Source organism: Periplaneta americana, chromosome 15, assembly GCF_040183065.1.
Source record: "Periplaneta americana isolate PAMFEO1 chromosome 15, P.americana_PAMFEO1_priV1, whole genome shotgun sequence".
Lineage (NCBI taxonomy): Eukaryota > Metazoa > Arthropoda > Insecta > Blattodea > Blattidae > Periplaneta > Periplaneta americana.
The window spans coordinates 61,356,335-61,380,487 of record NC_091131.1 but is presented as its reverse complement, the minus strand read 5'-3'; the positions used below and the strand labels follow the sequence as shown (position 1 = coordinate 61,380,487).

The 24,153-nt window shown below is 36.2% G+C and overlaps 1 protein-coding gene across 1 annotated transcript in view; it reads right to left on the bottom strand.

The window, feature by feature from the left end:
• Positions 1–1,932: 1,932 nt before the first annotated feature.
• The window catches only part of RhoGAP100F (Rho GTPase activating protein at 100F), a 283,580-nt gene continuing 261,359 nt past the window's right edge, over positions 1,933–24,153 (bottom strand). Inside the window, exons 17-21 of the mRNA XM_069847371.1 lie at positions 20,841–21,001; positions 18,327–18,522; positions 14,803–15,017; positions 6,835–7,322; positions 1,933–5,608 (exon numbers count right to left, since the gene is read on the bottom strand). Of these exons, the coding sequence (XP_069703472.1) occupies positions 6,849–7,322; positions 14,803–15,017; positions 18,327–18,522; positions 20,841–21,001 (1,046 nt within the window). The 3' untranslated portion in view covers positions 1,933–5,608; positions 6,835–6,848. The remainder of the gene's footprint in view (positions 5,609–6,834; positions 7,323–14,802; positions 15,018–18,326; positions 18,523–20,840; positions 21,002–24,153) is intronic.

Here is a 24,153-nt window from a genome sequence, read left to right as displayed (position 1 = left end):
AAATGTTCGTCTTATACGAGATTCATTACTGATGAACAGTAACATTAACTGGGCATGGCTCAAATGATAAGCTCTAAAAAAAAAATAAAAAAACATTTTGGTAAAGGATGGATACATGTATCATTACCATTCACAAAGTCAAGATGGAATAACATTCTATTGGAAATGCATTGAACGAGATACATTCTTAAATTACAAATAGCAAAATTGATAATATCACTGTAATAAAATTAAGGATGGAGGTAGAAATCATAGGCATGAAGCAAATGTTGCAGATATAGAAGAGAGGGAAACAATAGTGACACTTAAATGAAGAGAAAATGAACACCCGCATAATGTGGTGTGTGATCTGACAAACATTCACAGTGAGGAAGTCCTTGTAAAGTTGCATGATAGGAACAACTTCATGAGAACGCAGAGAGCAAGACAGAATACAGTGTGACCAATTTGAAAGTCCAGAAACATTGGTTGGCTGGTCGGCAGCCTGAGACCCATGCAAATGCTGACATTCTCCTCCATGAAAGCACTTCAGTCTTCCTGTGTACATTCAGTCATGAGTGAGATTTGATCACAGTAGAACAGTTTCGTTTTGCAGTCATTAAACAGTACAGTAGTGTTGTGCAATGGTAAGATATTCATTACATCGTCGTATATTCATCAGGAATCCGTACATCAAGTGCAGAAAGCTGTTTGGCAGAACAAGACAAGCTTTAGACGTACATTTCCTGACAGTCCAGCTCCAACAAGAAAAACAACATTAAAGTTAGTGGATAAGTTTAATAAAACAGGTTCTGTGACTGACCTGAAAAGAAAACGACGTCATGTGCTTACAGAAGAAAAACTTGAAATAGGAGCTGGCTTGGAACATAGTCCTCGAAAGTCTCCTTTCTGTGCTTGATGAATGTCTTCAAGATGAATATACGACGGTGCAGTGAATATCTCACCATTACTCAACACTACTGTACACTTTAATGAAATCTCACCCATAACTGTCCTACTCTGATGAAATCAAACCCACGACTGACTGCAGGTGGGAAAAGTGCCTTGCTTTCATGGAAGGGAATGCCAGTGAATGTCTTGGGCCACTGACTGACCGAACAATGTTTTGGGACTTCTGAACTGGCTGGTCAGTAGTTCCACTCTATAATGAAATCCTGCACTGAGAAACTTTTCTAATGCTTGAATGTGGCTAAGAGGAAGAGAAGAGGGTAATTTTTTTTTCCAACATCTACAAATATTGAACATTTGTGTGCATCGGAGTATATTTTTACTGGTGGGACTTTTAAAACTGTTCCTCTTCAATTTTTGTAGTCTGTCGCTGTGCATGGTATGGTCCAAAATTATGTTTTCCTTCGGTCTTTGTGCTTATGACTAAAAAAAAAAAAAAAAACAGAGGAATCTTAAGTAATTGATTAACTAGCGGACTTACTCGTGTTAATTATGTAAGTCTGTGTGGCTTACAGCTGTTTCGGTGCTTCATCACACCATCCTCAGAGCCTACTAGATCTCGGCGTCATCTCAAACTTCTCTGCCTGTTGTGTGGGTGCGTTTGATTGTTGAAAAGTGGAGTCGAATAGTGTGTGTACTGAAATTGATCTGTGTGTTGAGAATTTGATCTGGGTGTGTTTTAGTGTGTTTGTATATTTCGTATTGTTCTAGTGTGTTGAGTTTTTGGTTCTTGGGTTGTATGTGTAGGATTTCCATGTCCGTATTTATGTTATTGTATGTATAGTTAGCATTGGTTATGTGATTGGCGTATGTAGATGTATTGTACACACACACACACTATTTGACTCCACTTTTCAACAATCAAACGCACCCACACAACAGGCAGAGAAGTTCGAGATGACGCCGAGATCTAGTAGGCTCTGAGGGTGGTGTGATGAAGCACCGAAACAGCTGTAAGCCACACAGACTTACATAATTAACACGAGTAAGTCCGCTAGTTAATCAATTACTTATATTCAAATGTTAAAAGTAGTGTACGCAAGATTCAAAATGGATTATCAGAGGAATCTTGGTGTCTTATTTATGACCAATTAAAAGTACAAGCCTAGCAACAAGGTCATATGCTTCAACCACTGGCAGTGATGATGGACTTTGAATATATGAATGGTACAAAGAAATTTTCCGAACAGCACAGTCATGGGATGTCTGTTTCACTTTACATAGGCTGTATATAGAAAGATAACTGGGTTAGGATTATGAGACAGATATCTCAATTTGACAGAACCTACTCAGGAGCAACAGATGTAGGAGTTACTTGCCCTACCATTTGTACCACTGGACAAAGCACTAGGTGTCTTTGAAAATCTTCTGGATCTGTCACAATATAATCGTCAGTGGTCAACATGCACAAGGGTAAAGAAAAACTGTACCACCAAGATTTCCTTATGCTTCTGTGGTGAATGGGTCAAGCTCGGTTCTCATAATTACTAATATCAATAGAAGAACTCAGCCACATTCTTTGTACACAAGATCGCTAACATGGTCGAGCGTGATATGCATAAAAATAAAAAAGAACATATTTCCATCATGGATATGAACTAGATTGCTGCTAACCAAACTCAGAAGAAATTATGGGGAATAGAGGGGGAAATTCACTTTACTTAATCCCTCGTCAAACTGGCATATATATCAGTCTTTGCTGCTTATTAATTATTATACATCCTTCACTCTTGTAATAAAATGTTGTTCAATTTATATTTCAGATCGGTGAGCAGTAATATGCAAGTATTCATGTATAATATAACATGCGCGATACCTGCAATAAAAACTATCTTGCAGAAAGCATCATATTGCAATTGATAAATCAGTCAACTCTCAATTCTCCCGTCGTCTGCATTGAACCACTGAAACAACAATACTCTGTGGTCTAGGTTTGGAAGTTGCATGTAACAAAGTTTGTTTCTTAATTTCTGTTTACTATTTTCCTGGACCGATATTGAAGATGTCTTAATTATGGCAGTGATTTTGCGTATGAACCTGGCTACAAGCAGGTAGTTACACACTATCCCCTTCAAATTCCCACCAAACACAAAGCAACTTTAAAGTGAAAGTAACACAAGATGAAACAACTTTTTGTCACTTACAGAAAATGCTTCCTCCTTGCTTATAACAGTGCTGTTAATGTCATTTCTGTCGGAGGAGGTAAGCATATAATAGACCCCATACTAGTTTCATCCACTGTGTCTTACTAATTCAGCAATGATTGCGAATAGTTTTTCCAGTCATACCTAAAATCAAATCCATCGCCTAGATTTTATATACAAGTCTTTCAGGAACGTAAATAATCTCGTTTAGAGGTAAAGAGAACACTGTAATACGATCACAGACAATTTATTTCTTATTGGCTACCATAACAGTGGGTTTACGAAAAAAAAGGAAGAAAACATAGAAAACACGCATATTACAGACTATATAATAATTTCTATCAAATAGAAAACGTTGAAAATCGCTGTAAAAATGCACTTTGAGCAAGTACATGGATGTAATTTTAATGATGAAAATCTCGACTTCATATTCCACCAGCTTTAAGATTGGCCCATGAGTAGCCATTTAATCACAGACGGCATGAATAGTGGAATGATAGTTTGAAGAAGTCATTGAGCATAATAGCAAATGTTATCTTCGGTTTTCTGCGCAAGTTGTACATCTTATCATGACCCACATACCTAAATATATGGGCGTCATGACATTTACAGACGTGTTTTATGAAACTACAATCTAAAATGAGTTTTAGAAGTACGTTTTGGGATAACAGCATGTACAAAATATTTTGTGAATATCTTCTACAAATGACAAAAATTTAACACCAAAATAAAATGTAATCTGACCAACCAATAATTACTGTAATACAGTTTTGTGCAGCATTCCCAAATGCTCAAACCCTCTTCTTATGTAATGAAAAAATCAGCTGTAATATTTCTGTACTTATAAAAAGACGTAAAACCTTATCTGTATACTAATGAATATGAACTGATGTGACATACTGCAGTGAAATTTGAGTTGATTCACTCACTGTTTTTAATTTGAGTTTCGCTTTTAATAGGGTTCGCGTCTTAGATAAACCATTGTATCAGGATTTAACACACACATCGTGGTACATTCAAATTAAATATAAAATCTAAACACTGAATAAATTCGAGAAATTTCACATGTCTTCACATCAAATTATATTATGTCACTGCATTAAAAAATCTTCATAATAGGAGAGTTTTAAAGGGAGTGTGCAATGGTAGCTTGCCATTTCAAGTTATTTATTATTTTATTTTTCTTGTTAGTATGCCTAAAAAATACGACGTTATAAGGTTGGATCTAACTTTGTCATCAGGCAAGAAGGAGAGTATCTACTATTTAGGCCCATTACAATTGACAGACCAATACGTACCTTCTTCCTTGTCTGATATTTATTTTCCAGGCCTATTTAGGGCAATAGAAACTGTAAGAAAAACCTATATTATAGTGGCTAAATTATCAGTACTGAGTAGAACAAATTTATGAATACATACAATGCCAAGTAGATTTGTATGGTAAGACTATTCCATTAAGATAATGTGGATACTAGTATGGCAGTCAGTTCGTTACTGTGCTACCTGTGTCTCCTCTGTGGGCGTGACCAGAATTCTAGTTGCTTCATCTTGTTCCCTCGCCTTACACACCAGCCTTAAACTGCAGTAACTGTATTACACCTTGAAGCGTCGTCGTATAACTGTCTTGCATCATGATTCCCACCTTGTGCACTATTCACAACGAAGTATTTATTTATTGCTTAGAATCAATTCTTGTGAAATGTATTTCGACCTACTCCTACAAGACCGCACTTCACAGATATGCTTCACTGCAACACTTCTCCTTTTCAACAACAATTTACATAGTGTCACAATGCATCATCAACATAATCAAAGCCTCTTAGAATTTATAAAAGTATGTACATAATACTTCAGGGTACAGACCGTCACTCCCGGCCGGTTTGCACTCGATGCCTTCTTTCTGCATACGATGTCTCGTACATTATTGCCCACAACATTATTCAACAACTGTAAGTCATGCATTTAACAACAGGTTCATTACCTATCTTGCTTTTCCGTATCGAGCTTCGGATCCCAACCAGAGTTGTCCAACCCAAGGCACTTCCATCTCGCTGAATTTCCTTGTTAGTTGAAAGGTAACAACCTTTTTTAATTTTCAGATCTCTCCACTAGCAACAAAGACCAGACTTTTCACTTAAGCTGTTACGCTGCAGACACACACAACAAAAAGCAGATTCCTAAACGTGGGAGACATCTCCCTCTTCAGACTTGCGACGTCAGTGGCGTGCACTGTCTTGTTTTAGTTTTACCGGACGTACGACATGGTTTATTTTTCCCTATACATTCGTTTACAAATCGGACGAAACATTTATTCGTCCATAATTTAATTGTTAAACTAAGGAAACAAGAATTATAGGATGAGGTATTTTGTGCACTGACTTGGTGATCGAAGATTCCTCGTTTTTGCTCTTCAGTCTGTCACTGCGTTGTAAACTCACTCTGACTAGAATTGTCTCAAGACGAGTCCTTGAGGGCCGTCTAAGTTGTAGCTGATTGTTCAATGGTGCTTTTGAGCTCTGTAAGAGAACGTCAAGCATGTCCATGTGGATTCAGACACAAAGCATGCAGGAATGTAATTACACATCACTAAACACTAGATATTCTGAAGTTGTATCCCATTTTGGAGATAAAGACGAAAATTAAATATGGAAAATGTACAAATAGTTGCACATTTATAAAGGTGATACAAAATAAATGATATAAATAATCAAGTTATATGATTTAACTTTTGCAGTCCCTGGAAATTCTCCTACACATCATTCAGTTCCATGACACTATACTCAATATAAAAAATGAAAAAAAGTATGTTAATAAAAAAATTCTGCTTATGGTTGCTCAGAAAGCTGAAGTTGTTCTTTTATTTGCCAAAAAGAAGAGTATTAGCTTCAGATAAAAAAGGGTTCAGGTGTTTTTAGAATGTGTTAGGCATCAGCAGAATACAGTATAATGTACTTCATTTGTGTAAAGAGTGACGAAAAGAAGTAAAATTGGGGATCCTATGTTATATCAAGCTTGTGACATGTAAAAATAAATATATTGAGACATCTGACTGATTTATTTGTAAGCAAAATTCTAAGTATGGCGCTTCTATAATCTGTTCATTTCCTGCTGGTTAAACCACCATGGTTCTTCTGGCATTTAAAACAATAGTAAAAAAGTAAAAGTAGGTCCATGGCGCTACAGCCCTTTGCAGGGCCAAGACCGACCAGCCGGCTGCTGGCCTCACGTCCATATGCCGAAGCAGAGGTGGACGATCATCCAACCAGAATGGCGGTATCGTGTGGTTAGCACGATGATCCCCCCAGCCGTTACAGCTGGTTTGTGAAACCAGATTTTCGCTACCTATCGTAGCTCCCCAAGTGCGTCAAGATGCTGGGTGGGCACTAGTCCCATACACTGGCCGAACTTTCATGAGAAAATTTCTTCCCCCATGAGGATTCGAATCAACAAGCATTCCATAACGCGAGTCCTAGGCGGTATGCCTTACACAGCGACGCCACGGCGCGGGACTTAAAACAATAGTAATGATATAAAATAATTCTAACCATTGCTCAATATCGTAGATGTCACAGTTAATCATGGCTCCACAAAAAGTGTGTTGTTAGCCAATAACCAGACATGCATGCGCGCACGCACACACATCAAAAGAAGAAACTATAATGGCACGCTGATTTCTATAATAATCAATGGAAATTCTTCTAAAAGTAGACATTAAATTATACTTTGACCAAGAGGCACTTACAATTGCGAGAGCCTTCACTCCTCCTCTTCGTCATTGCTGGTGGTCTGGACGTCGTCATCCATGCCCATCATCCGTCGGTCTTCATCATCTTCGTCATCCTCCCCATCCTCCTCCTTTTCTTCGTCGCTCGCTTCCCCATCTGCTTCCCGAGCGGTTGCTTCCTTCCTCGAGTCCTCTGTCGTGGTGGATGATGTGGGGGTCTGGATCTGCTGTTGTAAGTCGTCGGCCGTCCCATTCGTCACTGCTGTTGGTAGCAGGCCATTTGCTCCTGGCAGCATGCCATTGGCTGTGCCAGTCGTCGAGGGTGGGGGTTTCGGGGGACCCCCCACAGGTTTCCTCAAGGTGGCCGTGCGTTGCTGCAGGGTCAGTCCCACTGAGCTCGCAGCCGTGGACTTGACAAGAGGCTTCTTCACTTCCTCAGTTTCTGGTGAGGGAGATGGTGATGACTCTTCACTTGTTGGCGAGTCGGGAGATGATACCACTACCACCTGTGGCAAGCACCACAGTATAAAAAAATAATAGAAGCAATACCTGACATTTCAACACTAGACTAGTAAGTTTCAACACGTCATTAGATGTTCTGTAACACAATTCAATTTACGAAATGATGTGATGATAATTAATTCCTTTCTTCTTATTTCTTACTCTGTTTAACTCTCCTTTTCCGACTTACACACCATTGTGGGTAGGGGAGGGAGATTCTTTTAGATCATACACTAGACATCTCACATGGAATTGACATAATATAGGACCCCTCAGAGACATCACAGGACAATCATAAGACAACGGACAAACACCCAGTCCCGTGAATAGAAGATACATTTCTTCCATTGCCCATGCTGGGAATCGAATCTCGGACTGCTTACTTGAAAAGTATGCATGCTATCCACATAGTCATAATGGTGGACATGATAATTAATACAAGATGTACACATTGCACAAAATGGTAAGTAATATGGTTCACTGGATTATGCACCAATATCTGAATCATACATATATTGCTTGTACTAATATTAAGGTGTTAGGTATAGCTTACATTTTTTTCCTCCATTACTGTATCTAGTACAATAATGAAAATTAGCATGTGTAAAACACTGTCCTTCTGCTATTTGAAAAAAATATTTTTACAATTTAAAAAAATTATTTACATTTTTTTTTTTCAAAATTCAGTTCACTGTGCAGTGATGAAACATTTCCCACATAACTCAAAAACTATCCAACATTCTGTGAATGATATTTTTTGTGTGTATTTATGCATGTCATATCTACAATATGATGCAAGATCACTTCTCCACCTTTAATAGATTGTCTGATAAAAAAAATAAATTCATTTTAAAAATGCTCAAATATCAGTATTTTCTTTTAACACAAAATAAAAGAAAAAATTATTTATTAAGGAATGTAGTTGAAAGAGCATGATATTGTAAACATGAATTTCAGCAATAAAATAAAGGAGAGAGAACATGAAAAAGTTAACAGGTTTATGAGTTATGAGGGAAACGCTTCATCACTGCACAGTGAACTGCCAACATTTTGAATTAAAATATATATATATATATATATATATATATATATATATATATATATACAGTAGCGTGCAAATTAATCCGAACACGACATATTTTTACATTTTCTGTCATTGTTGGCCTCACAGCTGCTCATACTGCTTTAATTGACACCTGTAGTACGTGTAATTCCATTGTTGAAGGTCTGTCATTATTTTTTTTTATAATATGTGACATTTTGCCTGTCGTTTTGTACTTATAAGCATTTCAGTTGTGTTGAAGACTTAATACTGCAATCCTGTGTACATTCTGTCGTCTTCACAAATGGATACATCTCCACGAAAACGGTCTAAAATTATAACATTAGCAGAGCATTCTTCTGTGACACAGAGGCAAATTGCTGCAGAATGTCACATCGGTTTGGCTACTGTTAATTCGATCATAAAACGATACAGGGAGATTGGATCCATCACACCCCAGAAAAAAGGAAACTGTGGCCGGAAAAGGAAGACTTCACCTGCAGATGATCGTTTAATTGTCAGGAAAAGTAAATTAAATCCTAGACTAACTGCTGTCGACTTAACCCGCGAGTTAATAGCTACCACTGGGGCGAATATTCACGTCACAAAAGTGCGGCGTAGGCTTTTGGAAGCTGGACGAAGGGCTCGTAAGCCTATTAAGAAGCACCTGCTAACCCCTGTTATGTGCAAAAAACGCTTAATGTGGGCAAAATTACATCAACACTGGACAGTGAATGACTGGAAGAATGTACTTTTTTCCGATGAGTCTCATTTCGAGGTCCACGGCCACCGTGTTTCTTACGTATGGAAAGGATCCAAAAAAGTAACAGCAGCTCATCTCCAACAAGCACCCAAATACCCCCCTAAAGTAATGTTTTGGGGTTGTTTTACACATGAAGGGTCTGGAGCATTAATACCTATCAAGGGAATGATGAATTCTGACAAATATATTCACTTATTGGAAACCAGAATCGTACCCCAGCTGCAAAAATAATTTCCGGATGGCAGAGGTGTGTTCCAACAAGACCTGGCACCATGCCATACGTCTCGAAAAACTACAGAATTCTTCAACAAGAAGAATATTCAGGTACTCCCCTGGCCAGGCAACTCACCCGACATCAACCCCATTGAGAACTTGTGGTCAATTTGCAAAAGAAGAATGCAAAAAATGGATTGTTCTACAAAGGAGAAAATGATTTCTGCCCTCATTGGTGTATGGTTTCGCGATGAAGAAATGAAGAATATTTGCGGGAAATTAGTGGAATCCATGCCAAATCGTCTCAGAGCTGTTATTAGGAACAAGAGGGGCCACATAGATTACTGAGGTATGTCTTAGATCTTTTTTTATCCCGTTTGAGTGTTTTTGCATAAGTAATTACGTTGTTCAGATTAATTTGCACGCTACTGTATATATATAATTTTTTTAAATTGTAAAAATATTTTTTTTCATATAGCAGAAGGACAGTACTTTACACATACCAATTTTCACTATTGTACAAGATACAGTAATGGAGGAAAAAAAATGTTGAATATTTCCAAAAATTTTACTGCTGTAAGCTGTATCTAACCCCTTAAATGGTGCAGAAACGTTCCAGTATAGAACTACTAAGGTGCAAAACCGAATTCAGAAGGGCCTCGGTCCTGTAAGGAATCTCAAGCACTTAAAACTTATACAGAGAAATAAAATACATTTTATTTCAAGTGTAAATTTAATACTTCGACAACATTTTACAATTTCTGGGCTCAAAAATCGTCTTTTGCCGGATTTCCAGTTCAAAGATATTTTAAAAACTTAGGCTAAATCAAGATTCAAGATGGATAAATCATTTTATTACAATATGAAAGAATTTCAGCTGGGAGTCATTTCCCATTTTTGTCTATGGGAATCACAATGTGTCGACAAAAAGTATCCACAAATTTGGCGTCTTCATAGCAGATGCAACACTGATCCTCCCTTTCCGACCATGCTAAAAGTTTTGCATATGCTATATCTGGAACTCAATTTTCTTCGGTTAACATATAAAGGTGTCATAAAACGCACCAAACTACATTTCCGAGTGGTTAATTTATCAGTATTGTGTTTGGCATACTGTCAAGTTAGGCAGGTCACTCAGGTGGTAAGTTTGGTAAATAAATGAATAATATGCAGCTTAATCTGTTTTGTTCATATATACCAGTATTAATATTACATCATTAAGTAGAACGTAATTCGCAGATGGGTAATCAAATTAAAATATGGTATTAAGAATTTTACCTTGCAACAAGTCTATAAATTGTAGTTTCACCACTTAAAACAACTATCATATGATATCTGGATGCAATTCAATAATAGAAAGAAATTATAAACATGGACATTATGTCAGAAAAAAATGACAATAAATAGAGTAAAACTACAAAGTTAAGAATGAATCCATATTCTATTATAAATGGGTCATTCCATTGTTATAGGTGTGACAGATATTCAGTTACATTGACTAAAAGATTTAAGATTATGTCAATTTCTTATCTTATAGGCAATTGGAAAAGCTATGGTATATAACTCTAGTTACTATATCTTTTGTCTAAGAAAAGAGGGTAGGAGGAAAACTGAATGTTATAGGTGTAACAACATTTTCCATTGGCATTGCGCATTCATGTAGATCAATCAGTATTCTGCTAATTGGTAAGTTCTGAAAGAGTAGGACTTTTTTTATCTGTAAGATTTTTATAATAAGATTACCTTTTTTAAACTTGCATTTGCGTTTGACCAAGGAGATACAGAATATTTATAACGTGTGTGTGTGTGGCAGAATAGTTGAAATATAAAATTTCAATTGTTTTATTATTATTTTATCCAAATATCTGAAAATACAGCTAATTAAAGATATAAAAGGAAACAAATGCTATCTTAGAGTTTTACCGTTTGATTTTACTGTGAAAATTAATCATTTTCAAATAAAAAAAAAAACATTTCTCTTGGATGTTTCACATTTTTAACTACAACAGAAGCTATCTCCACAGATACATCTTCCTTCTTTCGCCAATTCCACTATAACCAACATACGAAACAAAACCACGATCGAAATTATCAATCAATTAACTGTGCTATTTATGGTAACATATAGATTATTTTAAAATGCTGTATATCCATGTCTCCTGGACTATGTTGCGTATTTGAACATACAGAAATAGATCTTTTGTAAAAAAATAATTTCTTAGATACGAGATCAGTAACTTGACATGGAATGACCCAAATACAACTGGAGTACTTAGTATGTTTATTTTAAGACAAACGTACCTCAAAATACACTGAAGAAGGGTCCATGTCTGAACTGATGGCACCAAGTTTCCAATAGAATAATTATGGTAACAATTAATATATAATATGACAACATTTACAATCAAATATATTGTCCACGACTGTAGTCTGTAGGTCTAGCATGTTAAACATTGAAACAGCCATTCTTCTGAGTGATGGTATTGAAGTCTCATTTTTATGGTACATCACTCAGAGCTGTAACTGCCAGGAGCATTAATGCAGTGGCTCAGTGATTATTCGTTATTGTACAATTAGCAGAATCACTAATGAATTACGAGTAAGATCTAGATTAGTAAAAGCTTCTTTTTACCCTTAGAAACAGTGAAGTGATTGAATTCACAGTGCCACCATCCTCAATTCTTTGCAGGCTCATACATACCAGTTCAAATACAGTAAAACTTCGTATTAGCAATAGCAATAAGCATAGTAATAGTAGTACAGTAACACCAAAAACTTTTTCCTTACATTTTTATTGTACCTTGTTTTTTGACTATACCATGCATGCTTTCCTTAATCGTAAGTTTTAGTAGTTATGGTAATATTTTACATTGCATAGGTACAATCAGGACATAGTTAAAAATACAAGGAAAAAGTTTTGATGTGGTGGTGGTGGTATGCCTGCCGATCCAAAGTTGTACTCGGGTGCAGATTCGATCCCCGCTTGGGCTGATTACCTGGTTTTGTTTTTTCCGAGGTTTTCCCCAACTGTAAGGTGAATGTCAAATAATCTGTGGCGAATCCTCGACCTCATCTTGCCAAATACCATCTCACTGTCACCAATCCCATCGACGCTATATAACTTAGTAGTTGATACTGCATCGTTAAATAACCAAGTAATAAAAAAGTAGTAGTAGTAGTAGTAGTAGTAGTAGTAGTAGTAGTAGTAGTAGTAGTTTATTCACCATACAGATTTTGACAAATCTGTCAATCTTATTTCATGTCATTTTCAGTGCTCAAAATAGGAAGTCCATTGAGTTGCTCCTGTGACATTGTACTTCTAAGGTAACTCCTAATTAACTTCAGTTTTGAGAATGATCTCTCAGCCATTGCACTCGTCATGGGCAATGTGGTAAATAAAATGTAAGCTGGCAGACAAAGTTGAATTTTGATATATAATGACTTTAGCCAGTTGTCTGACATTTATGGCCATTTTTATTTCCTTTCTCAGAATTGAACAGAAGCTAACCATTTGTTGAGGGATAGAATCCATCAGATCCATATTATATTGGTCACTTAAACATTTTGACAAGGGTAAAGCTCACTGTCAGTACCGGTAACTCTGTCTAAAATTTTGCAATCCTGAAACATATTTAAAAAAAATGAAATAATATTTTTGAATAACTTAAATAGACAGTTTGAAATTTAAAATTTAATAATATTAACTTCTTATGTTTTCAAAATTTTTATTACACCTACGAACCTCCTGAGGTAACGAGAAATGATACATGGCAAACATGTGATTGCGCTGGTGTTTAGACCAGTGCAGCTGTAGTCATGTGATTGTGAGACAGCCAACACGCGAAAGACTTCATGATGCAAACCAGAAGTTAGCTCCAATCTGTAGCTGAGATCATGCTTTTAGCACGTGTATGTGTGTTCTTGATTGTTGTATTTATTAATGGTTTCTTACAATCCTTTAAATGTCGATTTAGTCTTTCTCGGTGTTTTAGTCTTAATATATTTATCTGTGAGTGTGACCAGTGTTCGTTTCCAAAGAAAATGAATAGTGTTCAATATCTTTTACAAACAAATTTTTAAGCTTTAATCTTGGAAGATAAGTGTAAAATAAAGAAGTTTGGAAGGCTGTTATCTCAACTCGATTTAAAGCAAGCACAAACAAGCTGAGGTAAAACATTTTGCAGGGCTTTCAATGTAAAAAAAAAAATATTAAAGAAACAGCTGGATTTGCGATTGTGAATCTATAAATAAATTATTTTGTTTCCTGTGCCTGTTATTTGCTAAGGGTAAAGATACAAGCTGGACATGCACTGGTATGTCAGATTTAAGCCATTTGACACAGAAAATTAAAAAGCATGAGGAATCTATTGCTCATAAGAATGCTTGTCTAGATTTATCAGTCCTTGGAAGAACAGAAATTAGGCAACAGCTTAGCTCAGCTTTCAGGCAGAATATTGAAAGACAGAATGATAACGTAAGGAAAAGTTGCTATGTTTTTCAAAGATAATTCATCATCATCATCATCATCATCATCATCATCATCATCATCATCATCATCATCATCATCATCGGGCTCATTTTAAGGCAATTATATACTTTATGCTCGACCATGCCAAAATGTAGTAATTATACACCTGGTAGCAGCCCTTTAATGGACCTCATTAAAGTACACCTATTCATTAAAGTTCAGGTGTTCCACCAATCAGAAGACACCATTGTAGCAAGATGAAAGCGCAAGTATCGATTATTCTCGGATATGCAATCGAAAGATAACTAGCGAAACGTCACGGAGGCTGGAAATCCAATACTGTCGCAGAAGGTTATGTTCTGTTACTATAATAATTAGCGTTAATTGTAAATAATATTCAAATAAATTCAATTTGTCATCTCGTTTTTCAATGTCTAAATCAATTTCAAGGTTATATCAAGATTAATCTTTATTTTACTCTCTAGATTATATCAAGGCCAATGACATTTGTTTCTAGGAAAAAATCAATACTTTCTCGTCTGCACACATCTCACAATTTACGAGATATTGCACAAGGTCAGTTCCGCTCTCCAGTCAGATAAGAATAACATGAATACTTATGAATAATTTCAAGTTAGAAATATGGTCGAGCATAAAAAGTCCATGAAACTTGCCTATAATGGTAATTAAGACGCTGGTATGAAAATTATGAAACTTGCTTGCGCTCGTTTCATAAACATACTCGTGTCTTAATTACTACCATTATAGGCTCGTTGCATAATGTACTGTTAAAGAACTGCAGTATTTTTTTAATTTTTCAGAAATGAGATACTGTTTAAATTGTTGGAAAACTATGTAATATCATAAAGTAGTGAACCCCTTGTCATTTTAGACATGAACCACCACTGTTCATTACTGATGTTGATATACAAGAGAGAGATGATGATGAAGTATGTAACAGTACAATATAATGATGATATGTGGGGTTTATGGACTTACCTGCTGTTGAGCCCCTGCTGGCGAGGCAGCTGCCGACTTCCGACCCCGGGAGACTGGAGAGCCCCGTGCCCCACGACCTAGTTGCCAAGGAACTCCGCCCACTGCCGAAGATACCGACACCGAGGGTGGGAGAGGCTTGGTCACCGCCAAAGATGGAAGGCGAGATGGCTGAGAGGCTGCCGACAGGTGAAGTGAAGGAGAAAAGACCTCCCGAACTGTCTGTGAAAATACGACCTGATGATCTGGGCTCACACTTCACATATCACAGTTTTGTTAAAAGAATTTCATTCGAATAACAAACAATAAATAATAGTACAGTTAAACTTCATTGTAGTGAGAGCTGAAAACTATGAAAGTTGTATTTTTCTTTATCTTCATCCTAAGAGCATGCATTCTTAATGTTGGCACCATGCTGAATGTATTACTGTTGTTCGTTAAGTTCAAATATTTCCTCTTAATTTTTGTGAAATAAATAAAAAGAGAAATGTTGTACATCACATTATATACATTGTAGTCATTTATATTCGATCTGAAGTTCAAGATCAATTTATTGCATTTATAGTTAATTTAACATCTAATGAAAAGTACACACACAAACAAAATAAGTATCACTTTCACCAAATAACATAGTACTTATTTTCTTGGCCGTAGTTAAATTTGAAAATCAAATGTTTTGTATTGTGTGTTTACTTAACACTCCGGTTTACACATCTCCTTCAAATTAGTCATAATCTCTTCTGTTTTCAAGGACATGAAGTGTTTCTTACCTGGCATGATTCGACTGGCATCACTAAAGTATACAAAAAAAAAGTTTAATTTTTTTTTTTAAATGAAACATCCAGTGTTTTGTGTGTTTTAGATCTCTGTCTAGAATAATCCCCTTTGTTCTTGCTACAGCTCACTGAATTTTATAGCCATTCTACTACTTGCAATTCTTTTCAAAATCTTCTACAAGATCATCTCATAAGAAGAGTCAAAATTTGTCTGGAAAAACAAAAAAGATGGCAGAGGATCCGTAAGATTCCCTATAATTGCGTGGAATATTTAAGTGGCTGGTGGTGTTGTGTCATTGTATGGGTTTGGATATTTGTAGGTTATTGTGTATAAAATAAATTGAAGATCTTGCATGTTGTATTAATAGGAGTCATTTTATTTGTATCCTTTATGCTATGTTGTGGGTTGCATGAGCCCATTGCTGCTAAGAAGCAATATTATATTATGGGTTAACCCCTGCGGTGGTTGAGTGGTCAGACCTCTGACCTGTCACGCAGGCGGCTTGGGTTCGAGTCCCGGTCAGGTCTGGGATTTTTCATTGAAAAATCCATAGTAACACTTGTGACAGACAAAGTCGCAGTTGGGGTTTTTCTCGGGGTTCTCCCATTTTTCTCCATATTAGGCATTTACATCATTCTGTCACCATTTCTCCATTTCGTCTTCATTCCATAGCATTCCCCGATTGCCAGCTGGAGACGCACGGAGGGGGCTGGCCTAGGAACGAAGGGGGTTGCCTGCTCGACACCTAGGTATGCAGCGAACCTTAGTGTAGTCATGATGTCAATTAATCAGTATTATATTTTCAGTCAAACACTTATCATATTATAAGATGGCAGAAATTAGATTCTGTTACATCAAAGTACAGTTGTTAAATGATCACGAATATTTTCGACTTATTTGTAAGTCATCCTCAGGTGAGTTTCCTGACAAACAATTATTTAATATGTTTCTAATAATTGTTTGTCAGGAAACTCACCTGAGGATGACTTACAAATAAGTCGAAAATATTCGTGATAATTTAACAACTGTACTTTGATGTAACAGAATCTAATTTCTGCCATCTTATAATATGATAAGTGTTTGACTGAAACCGTACGTAGATGAAATTATTGGGGATCATCAGTGTGGTTTTGGGCGTAATAGATCGACTATTGATCAGATTTTTTGTATTCTACAGATAATGGAGAAAAAATCGGAGTATAAGGGTACAGTACATCAGTTATTCATAGATTTCAAAAAGGCATATGACTCGGTTAAGAGGGAAGTATTATATGATATTCTTATTGAATTTGGTATTCCCAAGAAACTAGTTCGATAAATTAAAATGTGTATCAGTGAAACATACAGCAGAGTCCGTATAGGTCAGTTTCTATCTGATGCTTTTCCAATTCACTGCGGGCTAAAGCAGGGAGATGCACTATCACCTTTACTTTTTAACTTCGCGCTAGAATATGCCATTAGGAAAGTTCAGGATAACAGGCAGGGTTTGGAATTGAACGGGTTACATCAGCTTCTTGTCGATGTGGATGACGTGAATATGTTAGGAGAAAATACACAAACGATTAGGGAAAACACGAAAATTTTACTTGAAGCAAGTAGAGCGATCGGTTTGGAAGTAAATCCCAAAAAGACAAAGTATATGATTGTGTCTCGTGACCAGAATATTGTACGAAATGGAAATATAAAAATTGAAAATGTATCCTTCCAAGAGGTAGAAAAATTCAAATATCTTGGAGCAACATTAACAATTAATATAAATGATACTCGGGAGGAAATTAAACGCAGAATAAATACGGGAAATGCCTGTTGTTATTCGGTTGAGAAGATTTTGTCATCCAGTCTGCTGTCCAAAAATTTGAAAGTTAGAATTTATAAAACAGTTATATTACCGGTTCTTCTGTATGGTTGTGAAACTTGGACTCTCACTCTGAGAGAGGAACATAGGTTCAGGGTGTTTGAGAATAAGGCGCTTAGGAAAATATTTGGGGCTAAGCGGGATGAAGTTACAGGAGAATGGAGAAAGTTACACAACACAGAACTGCACGCATTGTATTCTTCACCTGACATAATTAGGAACATTAAATCCAGACGTTTGAGATGGGCAGGGCATGTAGCACGTATGGGCGAATCCAGAAATGCATATAGAGTGTTAGTTGGGAGACCGGAGGGAAAAAGACCTTTAGGGAGGCCGAGACGTAGATGGGAGGATAATATTAAAATGGATTTGAGGGAGGTGGGGTATGATGATAGAGACTGGATTAATCTTGCACAGGATAGGGACCGCTGGCGGGGTTATGTGAGGGCGGCAATGAACCTTCAGGTTCCTTAAAAGCCATTTGTAAGTAAGTAAGTAAGTAAGTTTGACTGAAAATATAATACTGATTAATTGATATCATTTCACAAAACTTATCTGAATTCAACATGACTTTTAAATTTAGTGCAGTCAGCTGGTGTGGATTTGCGAATGCGTCTAGCTTGAGTGTTAATGCAATAGACCTTAACAGGTCGCAGTGCTTGGCTATAGTGCCCCCCTCACATAAATTCAATTCAATATTACAGATTGCATCAGCATAAGGAGCAAGATGAATGTAGAGTAATATAGAAATAATAATGGACAGTTTCCCTGAATAAGTGTCCACTTAAACATTCCACGTAAAAAAACCTCAGGATAACTGACTTCGGAGACCAAACTCTGGACCTCCTCACTGCTACTTCGTAACTTGATTATTTCAGCACTGATTGCACATTACCTGACTTGGTAGGCCATATCTCCAGCAAGTATTTGAGCACACTGATTGGTTGACCAAAGTCTAGCTCTTTTCCTTCCTCACTCTGCAGCATCAGAACTGGACCAAAGCAGATGGCGAGGTTCTGTGGAGACATCTTATTTCGCTCAGACTGTGATACAACCAATGCCAGATGGTCCATCAGGAAGATCAGTGTATGCTGCAAAAACACAATTCATGCATATTAATTTATTTTCTTAGTTCGTTGAAGCTCAAAGTTGTTAAAATTTACATTAATAAACAGTGAGTATATGTTATTTCTATGTAACATAACAACTTTCTATAAACTGCCATTATTTTTGGAATGCAAATTCAGCTAATTCCCGTCTGTATCCTAGACAAATTAAATTATATCTATTAAAGCAGTAGAACTAAATGACTGAGCAAAAACAGGCACAAGGAAAATGTTATATCCCTTTTTACAAAGAGATAGAAAGTACAAAAAAAAAAAAAAAGTGTTATGACAATTATACATACATTTGATCTAATTATATGTTTTACATGTTTCACAACAATTCAGTATTTTTATCATGGCGGTAATGAGACAAAGATCAGTTACCACGGCAGTCCAGTGGCTAGAGCGCTGGATCATAATCCTGTGGACCTGGATTAGATCCTCCGTGTACTCCCAATTTATGACTTGAGAAGGGCAAGTCCCTAGTCCAGGTAACACAGGGATTTTTTCTGAGCCCTCCAATTCCCAACAGTTCTTCACTTGTTATGTATTAACTGATGAATAATTGTTTAGATTTGTAAACTGAATCGTCTGCATGCTATGTACTGTATATTTTTTGTAAAGTACCAATAGTAGTCGGCAGACTCGCTAGCCTGCTGAACCGCAACTGCACTCAGGCTTGGGTTAGATCCCCAGTTAGGCTGATTACCTGATTGGCTTTTTTCTCCAAGTTTCCATCAACCATAAGGCAAATGTTAGATACTCTATGCCGAATCCTCGGCCTCACTCACTTCATCTGCCAAAAAATTGTAATCTTGTAAAATCTTGTCATGTTCCACATTTTAAAACTTCAATGCCAATGTAAGATCTATAAAATATATTAAATGAAATAAAAAAAAATATCACATTGATTAATGCCGAGCTCCAACAGTAGATTGAATAATTTAATCAACATCTCATATCATTTCATCATGCGACTATAAAGTGGGTATGGGATGATACCGCTTTTTGTCGATACTCGATACTGATACCAAAATTTTGAAACCGATACTCGATACTAAGTTGTTAAAAACATCTTTGTAAATTTTCCAGATGATACACAATGCATTGCACACTGTTGAATGGTTCGACACAAACTACACACTACAGAATTGACAGTAACACTATAACCTTCTAAAAGAAATCTCGAAGCTGAGAGGGAAGGGTTAGGGAAGGTATAATATGGTATGTCTTTTATAGTAAAATCTAATTATTTTTCAAACATTAATACCCTCCTCCTCCTCCCACTTACTACCCCTAGACTCGGGGTTATCCATTATCCCCCACATTAGTCATCTAAATCATTCCATCGCCATTTCGTCATTCCATAGCATTCCCCTTTCGCCGGCTGATGATGCAAAGAGGGGGTTGGCTAAGGAAGAGGGGAGTTGCCTGCTCAAAACCTTGGTACGCAGCGAACCTTAGTGTAGTCAGCCGGTGTAGGTTTGGGAATGACCCTAGCTTGAGGGTTAATGCAAAAGATCGTAACAGGTTGCAGTGCTGAGCCATAGTGTGTCTCTCCCGTAACTTCCATTTCAATCCATTTCATACCCCTAGACCATACCGGCGGCCTTTATACAGTATTGTTGTTCCTTCTTGAGATGGCAGGGCCCTGACAGTTTAAAAGCCTGGTGGAAACGTTTCTGTTGTAAAAAAATACAATACATCAAATTTCTATTACAGAAGCTTCAACAGAAGTATTTTTTTAAATATAAATTGATTAAAAAGTTACTTATGATCCATTACAATTCAAAAGAGTTTATCTTTAATTGGGAATTCTGTCAATTGAACATGATTAGGCTGAAAATTATATTACTTCTCTGTCATTGATAGATTTGATATTGAAAAATATAAAGAAATGACATGAAAGTATGCAACTTTACAACGTGTTAAGTACATATTCTGTTAAATTTTCGTCAATTATATAATTAGCTTAAAATAATATTAATGCTTCTATCTTTATCGAAGGCCTCAGATATGACCATCTAGGGCACACAAGCTCTGAAAGTCACTTCTATATGAAACCATGTACTACATTAAATTGATCACAAAGGAGAGGATACATGGTGTAACAAACCACTGCAGACATGGATCGATGTAAGTTCTGGTAACTCCATTATTTACAATAATAGCTATTGTACAAACCTTACGTCCAACTTGAAATTGTCACATTGTCCAGTGTCATACCCATTATTTCGGCAATGTATAATTCAAGAATGCAAATGCTTAAAGCACATTTTCCTTCTACATTTCTTGATACTCACCCTGTTGACTTTGGGCAAGCAGTCAAGTATAGAGAACATGAGCTTGGCATTCCCTTCTGGATCGTCTGGCAGACAGACACTGAGAGCGTCGACCATCATCTGATACAGACATTTGGTGAAGAGAGGCTCAGGCAACTCTCGGAGGTAGTCCTTCAGCACACCTGCAAGCATAAGCTCAGGTTCCATCATCTGCTTCGTATTTTATTTTCTAATGCCGCACATATTGGCATGTGGCCATCTGCACCTCTGCCTTCTTTTTTGGCGATAATGATGAAGAATCTTGTTTTGAGGTTAGGACACCCATTAGGTCGGATTCTGTTCGCCCGGTATGATAGGATTACATATGAGTATGGAAGTAGGCTGGATGGATGGAGATGAAAAGGTGGTAATGACAATGAAATGAGCCCGGAGTCCGGCACCGAAAGTTAACCAGCACAGTTAATAAGTTGAAGGAAAACCCCTGAAAAATCTTAACCAGACTCGTTTCACTGTTATGAACCCAATAATATTTGGGTGGAAAAAAACAACAACTTCACTGATTTAATGCGTTTTGAACATGCAACTTTTATAACTAAATTAAGTTGGTGAGCATAGCAGTGAACAAATTTCGCTTAAGGAAATGTTTTCTGCATCAAAGTCTGTATCCCATCCTGGTTTCCACTCATTACAACAGCACCATCATATGCTTGAGCTACGAGTTTATTTTCTAAATTGAAAAGTTACTTTGTTTTAGAATCTCACTCAGATCGTTACCTGTATGATTGTTTACCTCTTTGAAAAAAATAAATCTTTCCACAGGTTTACAACCTTTTATGTACCAGTACTTCAAAATAATAACAAACTGGCTTTTACAGGTTGTGTCTGTTGTTTCGTCAGCCTGCACAGCAATAAAATCTGTAGAATTAATATCCTGCTTCAGATCTTCCATGTATACTTCATACATACTGTTTAAATAATTCAATTTGTATAGTGTGTGAAGTATCACTCCACTAAACTTAAGAACACATTAAACAAATTTCTCACAACATTTTATTATTCACTATATTCAAAATTCAATTATCTGTAATTACTCTATGCAGTTATTTACGTCACTGGACGACCAGCTCATACACGAACTTCTTCACTTAAAGGCTGTTAAACTCGCCCTAAAGACAGAAATCCGTTTCATTGTTGGTTCCAATAAGTGTTCATCCAATACATTATCAAGGCTGACAAGTAAAGATAACAAATTTCTCCGATTTGTCTATCCCTGATCTTCGTCATGACTCCTCAGTGATAATTCATGAGTTCCGCAAAATACTAAAGAATCAATTATTCTCCCTAGTAAGACTTATATGCCTGTTTTTTGTGACCTATTCGTTGTGTTTCTGGATTGAAATTTTGACTATGATATTTACTGTCCCAAATATTTTAAACATACAAGCATTTTCTAGAATTAACTCACTGCGACTCACACTACAACAAATATATGCTACAGCTGCTTCCATACTTCTAGCGGGCCAGTTTGGATGAGCGCCAAACGAAGCATATACTCATAACGGTAACTTCATAACACTTCGTGAATTTCTGTTGGTAGCAAATGCGACATTGCATTGTGGGCCCAAGCTCACAATATTTAATGTCATACAATCTTTGACATTTTACTGACACACATCGCGTAATGTGACGAAATTTACTGAAACAATTATGATTCTAATACACTGTCCTGAACAAGATTGTGTATTTTAAATACGAAAAAGAAATTTATGGAGGACGAAATATTGGTGGGGCACGGCCCTGGTAGCCCCTAAGGACTGGCTGCCTCTGTATTTAACAACATATGTTAAGAGAGCATTTATCAAACACTATAAATTAGAAATAAGGAACAAGTACTTTTGTTTTTATGGATTATTTTAACTTATTTTTCTTTCATTGAACATTTTTGTTACGTAAAATACTTCATTACAGTAATTCTAATAAAAGGAATAATTTTTATCACTTTTATTGATAATAAATAATTAAATGGTAGAGGAAAGAAAACTTCAATAGTTGTTATAGGTGAAATTTGGACAGATGTGGGACATAAGGCAATAGGAGTTCCAACAGGTATTCTTGTAAATCCTATAAAAACATTCCAATTCTGCAACATGGCATAATGGAAATAACTAACATGTAAGTATCTTCTTAACAAAATAAATAATAGTAAAATATAATAATAATAATAATAATAATAATAATAATAATAATAATAATAATAATAATAATAATAGGTCTAAAATTATAATTATAATAATGATGATTTTACAGATGATGAACGATAATGATGATGATAATGATACTGATATGTTGTTGGCAGTTGATGACAAGACAATAATAATGACTAATAATAATTTAAAATAAAAAGGAAACTATTAAATAAAAACAAATTACCCAGTAAGTTTTCAGGTGGACACAAATTGGGTAAAGGGAGGAAGAAAAATACGAATTCTAGGTAATCCACATCCTTCACTCTGCCGTCACCACTCTGGAGATCAGCTGCCTTGGCGCCTTGCATCTATTATCCTGGACTGTGCCATTCCTTGAGAATTCATAATTCACAAGCAAATGACCAAAGTTAATCATAATGCCTACAAAAGTAAATTAAATACCAAATAATTAAACCAGTAATTTCAGCAATGAGTATGAAGAAGCATAGTGAATATTCTCAATGCAAATTTAAGCAATCATTTGATGAGAGTTTCAAGCTAACAAGTTCTGTAAAATCACCTGATATGTTCTCTTATACAAGCATTTTAACTGATTGGTGGTTCCCAAACTTTTGAAAATGCGATTCACTTTTGGGCGAGACTTTTGTTTGTGATTCCCACACCATACCGAAAAATACAAATTCCTGTAAAATCGGAAATGATAATTTTACTCAAACCTAGTGGATACCTTTCAACTTCTGCTATACTGCAATACGAGAAATCGGAATATGTAAATCTATTTTTCAATTCTCTTTGACTTCATAGACTGAAATTCCTTGCTGTCCACTCGGAATGGTCTGCTTTAGCCAATCAACCTCAACCAGGTTAGAAAATGCGCATGCACGCATAGAAATTGGAAATTTTAATGTATCCTAAGCATATTATGTATTGAATCAGAAGAAATGGATACAAAGCATATCAGCATTTCTGATGTAGCAATTACTGACGATATTATAAAAAATATTAGAAGGGACCATAACAAATTACTAATCACAGTCCAGAGCACTGAATAGTAATCCGATCTGAACATTGAATTGGTAGGTGAGCGTATCATCTTTTGGTTCATTCAGTTTAGGTGTTTTATGTTT